Source organism: Haemorhous mexicanus, chromosome 10, assembly GCF_027477595.1.
Source record: "Haemorhous mexicanus isolate bHaeMex1 chromosome 10, bHaeMex1.pri, whole genome shotgun sequence".
In the NCBI taxonomy this organism is placed as follows: Eukaryota; Metazoa; Chordata; class Aves; order Passeriformes; family Fringillidae; genus Haemorhous; species Haemorhous mexicanus.
In genome coordinates this window covers 7,826,392-7,841,378 of record NC_082350.1, presented here as the reverse complement: position 1 = coordinate 7,841,378, position 14,987 = coordinate 7,826,392, and the positions used below count along the sequence as shown (strand labels likewise).

At 44.5% G+C, this 14,987-nt stretch overlaps 1 protein-coding gene across 7 annotated transcripts in view; it reads right to left on the bottom strand.

Moving 5' to 3' along the window:
- Positions 1 to 66: 66 nt before the first annotated feature.
- DGKD (diacylglycerol kinase delta) overlaps positions 67 to 14,987 on the bottom strand; it is a 59,154-nt gene continuing 44,233 nt past the window's right edge. For 6 of the 7 annotated variants that reach the window (XM_059855231.1, XM_059855235.1, XM_059855234.1 and 3 more), the window contains 13 exons: positions 14,715 to 14,811; positions 14,306 to 14,416; positions 13,476 to 13,572; positions 12,617 to 12,724; positions 11,909 to 12,022; positions 11,384 to 11,518; positions 8,810 to 8,961; positions 7,949 to 8,060; positions 7,685 to 7,777; positions 7,224 to 7,343; positions 6,770 to 6,887; positions 5,400 to 5,530; positions 67 to 4,279 (listed from right to left, as the gene is read on the bottom strand). In XM_059855231.1, coding sequence (XP_059711214.1) covers positions 4,190 to 4,279; positions 5,400 to 5,530; positions 6,770 to 6,887; positions 7,224 to 7,343; positions 7,685 to 7,777; positions 7,949 to 8,060; positions 8,810 to 8,961; positions 11,384 to 11,518; positions 11,909 to 12,022; positions 12,617 to 12,724; positions 13,476 to 13,572; positions 14,306 to 14,416; positions 14,715 to 14,811 — 1,478 coding nt within the window. In that variant the 3' untranslated portion in view covers positions 67 to 4,189. The remainder of the gene's footprint in view (positions 4,280 to 5,399; positions 5,531 to 6,769; positions 6,888 to 7,223; positions 7,344 to 7,684; positions 7,778 to 7,948; positions 8,061 to 8,809; positions 8,962 to 11,383; positions 11,519 to 11,908; positions 12,023 to 12,616; positions 12,725 to 13,475; positions 13,573 to 14,305; positions 14,417 to 14,714; positions 14,812 to 14,987) is intronic. The other variant, XM_059855232.1, reaches the window with a different exon arrangement.

Below are 14,987 nucleotides of genomic sequence, written 5' to 3'. Positions count from 1 at the left end.
AACATTTACCATTTCACTCCTCTAAGGAAAAGCTCTGAACTTCTAATGCAAGCTAGGATAAAACCATTTAATCACAGCACAGGTTTTTATTAGCTGGTTCCCACCTGAAGGGCACAGCAGCCCTCTCACCACAAAATCAGCAAAAGAGAATCCTTACTGGAAGCTCAGAAACATGTTTACTTTATATACAAGAAAAACATATTTACAACAAGTAAACTATGTACAAAAAAAACCCCTAGAGACATTTCCATCGTAATCACTGTATAAATTAACAAAATAAATAGGAGGGAAGCAGGTCCCATTCTTAAGGCACAAAACCTTCTTCCCAAGACTGTACAGGGATTTACTTGCTTTTGACAGGATCGCAGGAATGGTGGGGAGACCCCTGAGGAACAACGGTCGGTGGACAATGATACAGACATGCAGTCACTGCTGATAGTTGTACAAAAACATCATTTTCCATACTTTCCTTTTTTTCTACAGTACAGACATATTAAGATACAAAATGTGTCTTGTAAACAGTCTGTTTTATAAATCACATCGCTACTATGCACATTTTTAAATAGCGCTAAAACAATGATCCAAGCTTTCCATACGATTTGGGGGCAGAAGCAGTTGTAGCACTGGCACTGAAGGCCTCAGCAGAGCTGGAGGATCCCAGGTGCCAGGCCAGCACCTCCAGGCACCCAGCAGCACAGCTCCTCTTGGTCACTGTGCTGGCTCCTGCCAACATCCCCCAAGGTACAAAAGAGAGGCTATACCAGCCCTCCCGAGGGCAGCCCAGGGCAGGGCACTGCCAACAGCCAAACCTCCCTCCCATCTCCACTGCACGCAATCTCACTTAGCCCCAACAACCATTCCCCAGAATCTGCCATTAAATATCCAGGATGGTGCCAGAATGTGAGAGAATGGACTGAAGCCTCTCCCAAGCAGAAGAAACCCCGTGCCCCAACTCACTGCAGCCACTGCCAGGGGTGAGGGTGCAAACAGAAGATGCTGCATGGCTTTCACAGGAGCTGCATTTCTTCAGGGACTAAACACCTGTGTGCTATGTGCAGTTCTAGCTTCTCTCAGGCTGGTGCTCCTGAGACTGCTGGACAGTCTCGTTTTGGCAAAGCAGCATATTTTTCACTAACTGTCTTTCCTGAGTTTTTCTCCCACATAAAATTATCAGATGTCAGAAGGGAAACTCAGAATAGGCAGCAGCCAGGAGTTCTACCTGGCTCCCTGCTTTGCAGATAGAGCTCACTGATGTCCAACACAAATTGTCTTCACCTATTCACAAAAATCTCGCCAACCAAAAACTGCACTGTTCCTAGTGAGACATAGAGAACTACAACCCTTTGGGGTTTCTTAGATATAAACCTTAATAAATATCCAAAGGCACTCAGGTTAAACGTGGATCCTGCTTTCTAGGTCTTAGAAGAAGGAAGAACTCCCTTCCTGCCTCTGATAAGCAAGGCAGGAATACAGTGGCTGTCAACCCATTGACAGATGTGCATGTGCATAAAAAGGATCTGAAGGCATTGACACACAGATCAAAAAAGCAAAAGAAATGAAGATGCATCTGTGCAGGCCTCATCACTCATGTAAATGGCTAATGGCCATCAGGTCTTGATAGATATGGCATGAATGTAAAAACTCTTTGGATTCCTCTGTTGCTCTGGGCAGGAAGAGTAGAGCAGAGCTGTTTCTATGGAAGCAAGAATTAAATCCCTCAAGGATTATACAAGGCAAGAGCTTATTGTTTATGCATCTTTAACCATCAGGCTGCTGGGGAAAGCTCACAGAACAGCTCCCTCACTGCATATAGGAACAAACAGAGATCTCACCTTTCCTCCAGAGTTATCACCTGCCTCACCCCCCTGCTGCACTCTCCTGGAAGGCACATGGATGTCCCAGCCACACACAGTTCTGGGATAGACAGTGGGATGCACACACTGTGAGGTCACTGCACACCACCACTGGGGATGGCTGCATCCTGGGGCTCTCCTGAGACTTCTCCTCATTTTCATCCAGATGCTGCTCTGTGCCTCAACAAGCAAGTGGGACAATACAGTATGCTTGAAATTCTTACTTACCTGATACCTCAGGAATTCAATATAGTTAGAGGGAGTCTGTACTAATAAATAAAAAATACAGCTATGGAAGCAACTGCCAACATATACACAGCAGAAATATACTCAGGGCAAAGCTGGACATATTTCCTGCTCAGGCCCACAGTATTTATACTGTGTTTCTAGCTGGATCAAGCATGTTTAGTCTTCTTTTACCTTCTCATGAGTTTTAACACAAACCCTGACACTCACCAAGCTGTGAGGAGACACATGGGTGAATGTGACTGGTTACAACAGACAGGCAGAGACAGAATAACCCTTGGTGAAATACTAGGAAATTCAATGGTGTTTGCCCAGCTGAAACAAAATCAGCCCACAGCCTTTATAAGCTGACAAACCTTTACATTAACTTGACTGATTGTTAGACTAGAGAAGTGATATCAATTTGATAAAAACCTTACTTTAAAATCCTTTACTTAAAAAGTAAAAAAAGAATTATGTCCTCAGCAAATTATCTTTATGCCACTGTGCATGTCAGCTTTTCTGTCTGCAGCCACAGTCAGACAGAAGCCACTCTGTAATAATAATAATAAAAAAAAAAATCACAGAAAATGACAGAGTAATTAAAAATTTCTGCTGTCTCTCAAGTTTTACAGCACTGACAGTTGCCAAATTCCCTTTGCAGTGATAAAGATGGTGGTATAACTATGCATGCTGGTCTTGGGCTTTAACAGCCACCCAACCGAGGCCAGCCATCTAGAAACTCTGTTCAGAGGCACTAATTTTTCCATGCTCCACTGTTGTGGGTACCAAAGGCAATTTATCAACATATTCCAGTTTTCATTATGATGCTCATTTGCTTGGTAACAATCCTCCTCCTCTCAGTGGTCTTAGAGAAGCCCTAATGTTTGACAGTATAAGGAATCTTTTAAGGGGAACAGCCCAGGAGAATTGAGCTACACTAAGACTTTGTATCACCCTGGAGTGAAGGAGCAAGGCAGCAAGAAAGAGAAGCAAAGTGGAAAAGCTACTGAAACCTATACAGGTGAAAAGATTCAAGTACTAGACTTAAATCACATCTTTTGTGACAGAAAGAGTTTTCTACACTGCAAGCTGAAGCAAAGAAACAGCTCTCATGTCTGTGGCCACAAAAGCGGCACTATACAGGCAGGAAGCTACACCTGGCCATTGCCAGTCATGCTGCTCCCTCCCCAAGGAAGAAGCAAGTTGTCCTATACCTCCCTTCTTGTGCAGCACAAACAGCTCATCAGCTTTCCTCTCCCTCTTATCTGGTCTCCCAAAGATGAATTCAAAAGAAGGAATTGTCAGAGCTGATCTCCTGTAACTATCTGGCTCTCCAGAATTTTCTTTTCTTACTGCCAGGAATTTCTGAACAATTGTCTGTGATGACTCAGCACCCCGTTTTTTGTGAAAACCTAAAGGTTGTACCATTGCTCCTGGCTGGCAGAGGAGAGCAGGCCCAGCAGAAGGCCCTGCCAGCTGGTGCAAACCCTGTCTGAAGCACATGCACTGTTTGTTGCAAAAGCAAGAGTGAATGAGAATCACTTGATATTCATCGGAAGAGGTCTGCACTGGCTTCGAATTTCAGATGCAAATTACACACAACTACAGATTCATTAAAAAGGGAACAGTAAGATGAAAGGAGAGGCTTTGTCCCACTTAAATATGCTAAATACATGTGTGACACACAGATGAGTAGGAAAGTTTTGGGTCTGAAAAGACTGTCAGATGCTCCTGAATTAAGACTGGCCAATACATCTTTTGCCCTGAATGATTCTACTGTGATGAAGTTATCCAGTAAAGGTATCTGTGTTGCAGTTCTCAGGAGTCCTGCACTGTCCCTGGAACCAGAACTTCCCACGACACAGGACGTGGCTCTTCAAACAGTGAGTGAGTTCTCTCCAGGAGCCTTTGCCAACCACAGAGGAAGTGCCTCTCCAATGGATGCAGCCATATCCCACAGGAAAAAAGTAGCACCATGCTTGGTTGATATGAGCTCTGAACAGCTAAAATTTGGCTGCTCAGCAGAGATAGTTGTGAGCACATCTGCTTTGTGAGGTGACTGCTGTGCAGTTAGGGAGAATGGTAGACACAGGCTGTGAAAACAGAGGCTAAGCCTCGCTGGCAGGAGTACTCCGGCTCAGCTCCTTGATCCCGTGCAGTATCCTCTTCATGTGACCCACTTTGGTCACTCCCAGGTCCTGGAAGAAAAAAGAAAACCTTACACTAAGAGAAAGGCAGAAGGAAACTCCAGGTGGCCAAGCAACAGTTACAAACTAGCCAGCCAGTTCCAAAGAGAGGAGGAAACCAAGCAGAAAAATTCCAAAGCTGAGGGTTATATATAGAGCCTCAAACCACATGTCAAAAAGCTACTAAGGAATTGCAGAGTGGGCACAGAGCAATGCAGAGACACAGCTGCGGACTGTTAGCCAGAAACACAAATTGTTTTGGCTGTCAAAAGCTGTGAGAACAGAAAGAGCACATAGATGTCAAGGACTCAATCGAGAAGCCAAAACATGCAGGAGGAACTAACCAGTCACATCTGATAGCTGGGTACCATGCAACAAACGCAGGCTGTAAGTGGATGACGTGCAGAGGGGTCAGTTACACAGGTTACAGCAAACCTCACCATGGGAAGATGGTAAAAATTATAAATAAAGGTTCAAGGGGCATCAAACAAATGCCGCACACTACTTCAAAAAAACCCCTGCGTTTTCCTGCTCTATGCAAGTCACCAGAATGATGACACAAGTCTCTTGCACATGCAAACCACCACCTTCAATTTCTCTCAGTAGAAACAATGTCTCTGGGTGAGGAGATGAAAAGTTGTGCAATGTGGCTACTAAGCCCTCTTAAAAAAAGATTCTCTCCATCCATAAGCCTCATCAAAGGGCACAATCACTTTTCCTTGTAACAAAGAAGTATGATGATCCATTTGTCCAGTCACTGCAAGGTAAGAACCAAATCTTCCCAATTACAGCACCTTCTGCAAAGATGGTACAGTAGCTGAGAAAAACTTCCATCATTAAAATCAGAGACTCTCAAGAACACTATTGGCAACCTGTGTGCTGGACTGTATCACATGTCCAGGAAGCTGTGGCAGAACTGGACAGCTGGTCCCTCAACCAGCTCTTCTACCTCCCTGCTATTAAAAACCAGGTGACCCAAAACGGTGAGAAAATAAAACGAGGCTGTAGTGAACCTGTTCATCTTGCCAAGGCACCTGGAATGAACAGCAGGCAGACCACTTCCAAGCACATTCAGCACAGGAGGTCATGCAGATGCAGCTGGCTATTTCTCATGAGCCGACCGTGAAAGTACCTTGAGGTCCCTCCGTTCAAGGTGCAGGAGCTCAGAGCCCCGGACGTCATGCCGGATGAAGATATCCTTATACTCACAAAGACTGAGGTGCTCAAGCCACGCCGCAACCTCCTCCGTTCCCCAGAGGTGAACTGTTAGAGATGGAAAAGCAGGAGTGCATTGAGTACCCAGAATCCCAGGAGACAGGGAGAGATGAGGACACCACAGCACTCAGTGCCAGAGGAGGAGGGCAAGCAGGACCACAACCTCTAAGGAGAGGGCAGCAGAACCTTCAATCTCGAATGAAGGAGGTAGGGCATAAAAAGGTAACAGATGTTCTCTTAAGAAGAGGCCTGCTGCAGTACAGCCAGGAGGAAGGGCATATTTGTTTTGATGAGATAGCATATCTTTTGATAGGGATAACTTTTTTCAAGTTTATCCCCATGTTTAAGAAGAGTAAATTCATTGTGTAAATTCTGTGTACAAAACGTCAGATTCATAAAATATATGATGGAGAATCACAGCACATATTAGTTTGCACATTATTATGTACAACCACGTGCACTCAGTAAACAAAATGGCAACCTCTCTCCCCCTTGTCTGAGGGAGAGAGGAAGAGTTTCAACTTCCACCTTCTTGCAGTCTCTAAATAAGAGAACAATAAAATTTCCAAGTTTTGGGAGGCAGTGAACGAACACCAGCCTGTCAGACAGGAGACTGTACCCACAACTCCATGGCAGAGGACAGGACCCAAAAGCCAACAGAACAGGTCATACTTCTGAATTTTGGAAGAAAGCCTTCATAAGGAGAGCATAAACCAAAAATCAACTAGACCAATTTAGAGAGAAAGTGTCTTGAATGGCAATTTGTTGATTCATGGCCAGTTTTTATCTACTGACCAATAGGATTAAAGGTCGGGGAACACCTGTGGTGATGCTGATCCCCAGCCAGTTAGAAACTTGATTAAAGCCTAAAGGTGAATCAATGAGAAAAATATCATTTACTGTATCATAGAGAACAAGCAGTGAAAAGACTGGAGTTACGTGGACTTGGGCCCCGCAGTCTTTTTTATACTTAAAATGCTGAAATCCTCAAATTCACTTCCCTAAGCACCCTCTGAAATACCCGTGAAAATCTGTACAGTGTAGGGAAGAATTCTTCAGAGGGTACCTCCTGTTCCTGCTCAGGGATGTTGGCATGGTACAGGGGGACCATGACTCAGAAGGGAGCACTAAGCTGTTTGCCACATGAAAAAGATTGACTAGACCTGCAAGAAGAGGCAGATGCAGGTGAAACAGGAGAGATGTGTGAGGAAACAGACCGAGAACAGGTAGTGGTGTGACCACACTGATGTGACAAAAAGACACAATGAATGAGCAGACTTCAGGTACCCGGCAATCCCATGCTACTGAGAGTCTCCTTATTTTTGTTGTTCTTCTCCTTTTTAAACTTGGTCACCAGGCGGAATTTGCCACTGCGGCTGCGTTTAGAATAATCCAGCATCTGGTTCTGCAAGAACAGAAGGGGGAAATCAAGCACACATAAACTGATTGGAATGGACTAAGAGCAACAAGCACTGTCAAGTTCAGTTGCAGGATCTTGTAAAGAAAGGAAAAAAAAATCCTAAACTCATTCTGATCAAGACAGAAAAGAAAGCAGAGAAAGTTGATGACATGTTAGGCAAGGGATCTTGGCAGGAAATTACTTTCTTTAGCTCTAGGGACTCAAGTTTCTTTCTTAATAATTTTTTCTCACATCAGTCATATAGTGACAGGAAGTTAAACACCTAGAGCCAACTAGGGAAAAAGAGAACAGCTAGGGAAAAATAGCCTTGGTCCTCCTCACCTCCTCATCACAGGGCTCCATAAGCTGCCCCAGCCAAGGGATGTCTGCCAGTTTCCTCAGCTGGAGGTCCATGTCTGCCAGGGCTGCCTGGAGCTGCTCCTTCTGTGGAGGATCTAATTGCTGGATCAGGAATAGAAGAAAGGCAGAGTTAAAAGCCGCATGGTAAAACACCACAGCAAGACACTTGCCTTGAAATTCCTAGCTAACAAAGCAGTTCCTTTGAAAGGAAGCGCAGAGCAGGTACTCTGCCCAGACTAAGGGAACAATTCTTATATTTTCTGAGCTCCAAGCTCCACAGCAGACCCATGTAGCAAAATTTTCTGTAGCAAATGATTCCTGGATGATAACATCTAAACTGACTTAGAGTCCAAGACCAGCAAAATGCTAGGGCAAGGCAATAGGAGGAGAGGAGAGGAGAGAAAGTGAGAGGCTGCTTTTTCCTTCTGTTTGGGGCTCCTTACCAGTGCCATCTTGCCTGCCAGCAGCAGCTCTGTCTCATTGTGCAGGGCTTTGACATTATTCACCATCTCTACAACAAGGCTGCAGTTCAGACCCTGCAGGGAAGCAAGTCATGAACAAGTTAAGCTTGGAAGTGGCACAGGTCTGAGCAGTCAAAAGGAAGAAGTCTTAGACTAGCAAGGCGTACTTTTGGTCAACTAGAATGGAAAAAAAAACCAAAACTCTAGAGCAAGGACAAAATGGGAGATGCCAAGTGAGTGCAGTACCTCTGTAGACTTGGATTTAGCGTAGACTTTGTCCATAGATTTGGAGCTGGCATTGACAGCATGGGCAAGCTCCTGTTCCATGTCCTGATAGGACTGAGCTATTTCCCGAATGCTAAAGAGAGAATTACAGATTGGATCAGCATATCAGATTGTGTATGTTCAAATCAGATCTCTCCTGACTGGGTATCCCATTTTAACACCCATCCAAGTGACGAGCTGGGATCAAGGCAGGGACACAGCCTCTGACAAAGCAGGACAGTTCTGCCACACTGAGCATGCACAGGCAAGGAAATGCAGCTCTCTCACAGGCACCACATGTTCAATTCTGCACACAAACTGGGATCAGTTTGAAATACAACCCAGACATTTTAGTATGACCAGAGAGATGTGAAAGGCAGCTGCACTTACAGCAACCTTCTCTAATGACTCTGGGAGCTTTCTCTCAGAAGCCCAGTGGAATGCCTGACTAAAGGATGAGCAGGTAAGCATACATTCTGGGCATTGTACAAAAATTTCTGCTAGGCATCAGGGTTCCAACAACCCAGCTGTCACCTGAGCTCCTTGAGAGGCTTTTGTTTCTTTTCTGAAAAAACAACTTTATATTCAAAGGCAACAGGTTCTTTCAGAATTAAAGGATCCATGTTTGCTCATGAAAGTAACATATTTTGTTCAAAATGGCCTAAGAAAGCTTATCCAGCTTCAGTCCTTGTTTAGCTGGGACTCTGAACAATGAATGATGCTATTCTCAGTAACATGGACCAGCAACATAGCTGAAAAGAAACATCTCCAGAAACAGGAAGCAGGACAAGAACTCCAGGCCCTAAAGGAGGCTCTATTCACCAACAGCAAGTTGAGTCACACCTGTGGATCAGAGCCCCTGCAGCTTGACCAAACTGGATGATCTGGGTGGATTCTTCTTCAGACATGATCTCTGGTTGCAGAGAGAAAGAGGAGGGTCGTGACAACTCACACTTCTGTTTGTCCTCCCAAGACTTCAGGGTGCTCTCAAATGCCTAAAAACACAGCAAGCAAACTATAAGGTACCTTGTAAAACTTCTATAAAAACCCAGTGACTGTACCTATGCCTGTAAAACATGTACATCTGGTACAGGCACTTTTCACTGCAGGTCCCAGCAGTTAAGTTGCTCAAAACTTTGCTAAGTAGCTGGCTGGGATGAAGTCATGGTTTTCCATGCCATATGCTTGCCTTGGCTGAATTTCTGCTTAAGCATAGTTTTAGTCAAAATTACTAGGCAGTTCTGAGGGCCAGACTAAAAATTCCAACAATTCTCTACTGGTGGCAGCCTTTTCTTTGAGCAGCTGTATCACCTTTACACCTCAGTATTACTGTGACACTTCAGAGCATGAAATTAAAAATGTTCAAGACTCCTTATCTGGAAGTAAACTGGGCTTCCCTAGGAACTGGTGGCCAAGCATCCGAACTCAGAGCTAGGACCTGACACATCTGAAACTCTACTGATATTCCTGTGGGCAACAGGTAGTGGTGTGAGAAGAAGCAGAACAGATCTAGTGTAGAAGGAATGATATTGAATATGGTGAGAATGAAAACTATGGAGCCCTGTGGGAAAGCACTCCCTTTCCCCTACTGCCTCTGATACTGGAAAACCAGACTCTGTCATCTCAGTGCAAGCTACCTGCTAATCTCACTCTTGCTGATGGACTCTTTAGTGGTCCAGACGAGGCCAAAAAAATAAGGGAATTTGAGTGTTTCCATCTTCAGTTTAGGAAACTATATATCCCAAATCAAATTTGAAAAATGTTACCAAAGGTACAGTGTCACATGCATGAAGACCACTTCAACTGAATAGGACAGTTTTGCTCTGTGAAAGAAGGGGTATGCAGTGACCTTCAAAAGGACAGCAGGAAAAACAAGCTGAGACAAAGTTGAGTGTGCAACTGCAAAACTGGAATCTCTTCCTCAGTGGCAATCCCATGACTGCAAGACCAAGTTGGTAGGCAATTAGGAATGGGCTGGCACAAACAGCTGTGGTTTCTGATGGCCCAACAGAAAGCACACTCACAAGGGACTACCCTGTCCTCTCTATCTCTTGTGTTTCCTATCACCTTTCCCACCATGCCCACACATGGGTTGCCTCTCCTTTTTTCCTTCCCTTTACCTTTACAGCAGCAATCCTGTTCTCTCTTCCTCTCTGTGCTATCTCCTTCAGTCACTCTCCCTTCCAAGTGTCAGTGTGATGCTGCAGAAGCTCTCCTGCCCTTCACAAAAGATTGTGTGCACTATTCCTGTCTCCTCTCCACAACATTCACATCAGAGCTGACAGGACACTCTTTGAACTCTTAAAAGAGGACAGATTCAGCTAGACACAAGGAAGATTTTATACAATGAGGGGGATGAAACACTGGCACAGGTTGCCCAGAGAAACGGTGCATGCCCCATCTCTGGCAACATATAGACCACAGGCTGGATGGGGCTTTAAGCAACCTGGTATAGAGGAAGGTGTCACTCCCCAAGGCAGGGACCTGGACTAGATGACCTTTAAAATCCCTTCCAACCCAAACCAATCTGCGGTTCTATGATCAACACCCTCTGCTCTCCCACTTAAGAGGTCTCTGGTGCCCTGTCCTACCATGACAAGGGCTTTGTATGTCCATCTTTGCTTTCCTTTCATACTGTCATATTTGTAACTCCCTTGCCAGGCAATGTGCCTCAGACATGTATCAGACTGCTTTCCCTTTTTCCCTCTGTTGTACTCCTTCTTCTTGTGATTCAGCAGCGAGTCCCTTTGCAGAGGACTTTGATTTGCTATGGAAGCTGGGTGAAGGGTAGTTATGCTGGAAAGTATGAAGAGCTGCTCTCAACTGAACTGTTTATGCATGGACAGTCACAGAGCTGGGAGGACTCAAAGTGTGTCTGTGCCACAGCAGGGTCTTTATCCTTTCCTTTGTCTGACCACTGCTCAATCATACAGCAGAAGAGCAAGGAGGCTTCCTTATCTGCTGGTACTCATCAGATATACTTGAAAATTATGAGAAGAGACCAACACACACTTCTGAACAAGGCATAAGACACTGTTTTACATGGTCAATGAAGCCAGATACTGAACAATAATGACAAATTAAAACATTGACCGTCAGAATCTAGACAATCCATAGCACGTGGCACTGCAGGCAACCTGTGGAAAAAACAGCATGCAAGTGTGTTAAGAAACACTGTCACAAGGCACCTAGAAAAGGAAGTAAAATAAGCTTGCATAAACAACCTTATTTATGACATTTCCCAAGTGGTGAATGCAAGTTTAATCACACTCTTTCCCAAAAGGTTTATGGTATGCAATAAAATATGCTTCTTGCATGCACAAAGATAATGTTCATGTGTGGCCCTTTCCATGCTCTCCAGAAATATGTGGCATCAAAATGCATGGGTACTGCACAGGCAATTCAGGATGCTCTTACCCTGTCTCGGGTGAGGGTCTGTGCCCTGTTCTTGTGAACAATCCAAATGTAACCTGGAGGCTGGATCCAGGCTTCTCCATCCACTTGCACTGGAACTCCCTCTTCTCCAAGGATTGCTATCTTTACTGTCCGGCACTGCAAAGAGTGATTGGGTAAGAAAGGCTATAAAATGTTGATTTTCAAAAAGCATAAGCCATTCCCTGTCATTCCAAAGCCCCTCCCCAGGTGCTGTAGCTTTGGTGCTACTTGAGGCACACAGGTCTAGGCAGCAGGACATACCTCACTCTTGAGCAGCAGAGAACACCTGCTTTGTCTTTGGACTAATCTGTTTTTGAGTTGTTGGTCTAACTCCTACTAAAATGAATGCTAGCAAACAATTCCATACTCAAACCGCCCCTGAGCATGTCCATTTCCAGCCCTGGTGGGTGCTCTTTCCATGGACCAGAGCAAGCAGAAAGAAGGGCTTTACAAAGTTACCAACTGGAGAGAGGGCAGGCAGGAAGAGCTCACAAAAGCAGCTGATACCTGTGCAATCCGATGATGCTGTAGGTTGATCACACGTGACACTGCCATCTGCATGCTACCAAACACGGCTACTACCTCCAAAATCTTGTCGTCGAAGGAAGGGGCTGTAAATGTCTGCCACATACAAGGGAGACAGAACTGAGCTGAGGCACAGCTCTCTTGGAGAGGTTTCCTTTACCCCCTGTTGGTGCCATCGTGGGGGTTGGCTTTTAATAGTACTCTTTAATCTGCATAAAGTTAACAACAAGGCTAGAAGAAGAGCTGGAATGACCTAGGAGCGAGAAAACGGAGGCTTCCAATGGCTAAAGTACAATACAGACATGAAGGCTGTAGGCCACAAGGCAGTAATAATTCTTTTGAGAGTAAGCACTCCAAAACATTTCCAAAGAATACAATGTTTCTGAGTGACTCTAGCTGCCTTTGCTGTCAAGGGGCTTTATTTCTCTTTATTTCTCTGTGGTGACAAGGTTAACCTAAAGAACTTCCTGCAGGTCCAAATGCTCTGGTGATGTTTTTTCTGAATCCTTACAGACTGCCAGGGTATGAAAGCAGCTCAAGGTTGGATTCCAGCACCTCAGCCACATCCAACAGAAAGTGCATGCAGACAGACCTCCTGCCCTATTCTTCCAAGCACAATTTTCAGAGGATGTGACCTCAAAAGCAAAAGTAAGTAGAAACATTTCCTGTATGGTCTTAGAGAATACTCACATCATCCTCCTTGGTTCCCCCCCAGAAGTTGGTGCCTCCTGCATAACTGGGAATGTTGAGTACAGCAATCCCCTGGAGACTGGGCAGAGGGATTGGCCTCCCATCGCACTGCACAGAAATGAAGGCAACACTACTCTCAGCCCAGCAGGAGAGAGACCCTCCTGCCAGAGCACATGCTCTGTGAACAGAAAACAGCCAGCACCATCTTAGTAATACATTAATTCAGGCTTCTTCCTGTTTGTTCTTGGCCTACAAGAGTAGAAGGTATCCATTCAAGCCTCATGAGCCCCACATCTTCTGGCAGACATGGATTTTAGAGAGATAATCTTGATTCTTTTCCTCTAACAGGAACAGGGCACATCTGAGAGGCTTGGCAAAGCCTATCGATTTATTTCTCAGGAAAGCGGAATAAAACTCCTGAAACATCCATGTGACGAGGGTCTTCTCCTGCCAGTTATCTGTTATGCTGTACATGACCTATACAAAAGTATTTCTTTTCCAGTTGGATACACATTATAGCACGGTTAAATTCAGAACTTTTCCACTGCACCCATCATCTAAAATGATGTCTTCATGTGAGATACCTCATGGAACATAACAATCTTATTCATGATGAACACTGCTTCCAGCAGGATGATATTTTTCCCTTAGGAAAAGGGAAATGGGCATAGAATACAAGTTATGCTCCAGAACCAGGAAAAGCCACTTTTAGTTACCTCAGGGTGGCACATAGCCAAGTACATTGTTTCAGGCAGGCACATATCACCAAGCCAAATCACCATGCCAAAATCACAGTGCCTGAAGGAGATGGAATTAGGCATCCCAATCTTAGGAACAGAAGAACATGCTAATTCCTTACCTCAAGCAAGACCTTCTGCTCCAGGTTTTTGTATGTTCTGTGCAGCAGCTCCTTGGTCCCCAATACTCCATACCACATCATGTTCTTAGTACGACTTCTAAGGGGGCAAACAAAATGAGAAAAAGTCAGCACAGACATTCACCCTTTCACTAAGAAGGAATGAATCTTCACACTGAAATGATACCTGCTACATCCTAAACCACACAGGTGCTCTGCTTCCAAAAGGGTCAATTGCTCCAAGTGGTCACTGTGCTAGGAAACTACTTCCCTTTAAATAAACGTCAGGTAGGAATCAAGCATGAGTAACAGACACTACCAGAAACATACACAGACTGCCCTGGCAGAACTTGTCCATCTCATACACCAGGACATCAACAGTGCCCAGCTGTATTCGCTCATATACAGCAAATGTAGCCAATCCCAATCTACACAAAGCACCCTGTAGTTGCTCAGGTATTCAAAAGGCCAAACCTGTGGTTTGTATTGAGTCAGGATCAATGTCAAAACCAGCCTCTGCTGCATGTAGAATTTAAATGTGCTTCTCTCAAAGCTAAATAGCAAGCCCAGGAGAAAAATTTGTGAGATGACATAAATAGAACCAATGTGCTACCAATCTGCACCACTGTAGCAACTCAAATACCTTATAGCATAATGAATCAGTAATAAATCAGTAACTTATCTCTTCCATCATGACTTCAAGCCTTGAAGGAGCATTATATAGACAACACACCTATTCAGCACAGTGTACACAATCAGCTTCAAAACCACACAGAAGCATGAAGTGGTTCAGTCACTTTTGGCATCAATCCAAAGGTTTGATCCAAACCCACCTGCATTTCTCTGGGTGCTCATCACGTTTGTTGTTGAAGTCCAAAGAAATCTTTGCATCCAGTCCAATTCCAAAGTAATTATTCATGACACACTTCTCAGTATAACATTCACTGCCAAACAGAAGAACAAAACTTCCATCTTACAACTTCATAAGTCTCAGTACCATTTGGTGCACACGAAATCTTTTAGATTGGAAAAGACCACCAAGCCCAACTGTGTCAGATGTGTGTCAATGCATGTGCAACTCCATAAGCTGATTCTTAAGCTCTACAATCCAGCATATGGATCCATTTATGTAACTCCAGGCTGCTGGAGCACATTACTTTGGTCCATAAATGAATCCCCCTCTCTGCTGAGGTCCATTTGCAAACACCCACTCCCTCCCTTTCAGCTCCTGAGCATACTCACAGATTTTCAGGCTCAGAGTTAAAGGGATCAGCATGGATCAACAATCGGCTGATGACAGAGCTCCCAGGCAAAGAACCTGACATGCCAGCACGGATATCTGTAGGAAAATTGACCATGGAGAAAAGCATGACTAATAATAAGCAGAAAACAGGAAACTTCAATCTCAAAGATAACAAGAGTTGATAGATTCATCCCTGCCATTCATGAAGAAAGTAAATAGCATTAGCACTTTCTTTCACTCCAGAGGTTACTTCTTTTGACAAGGAGAAGGGT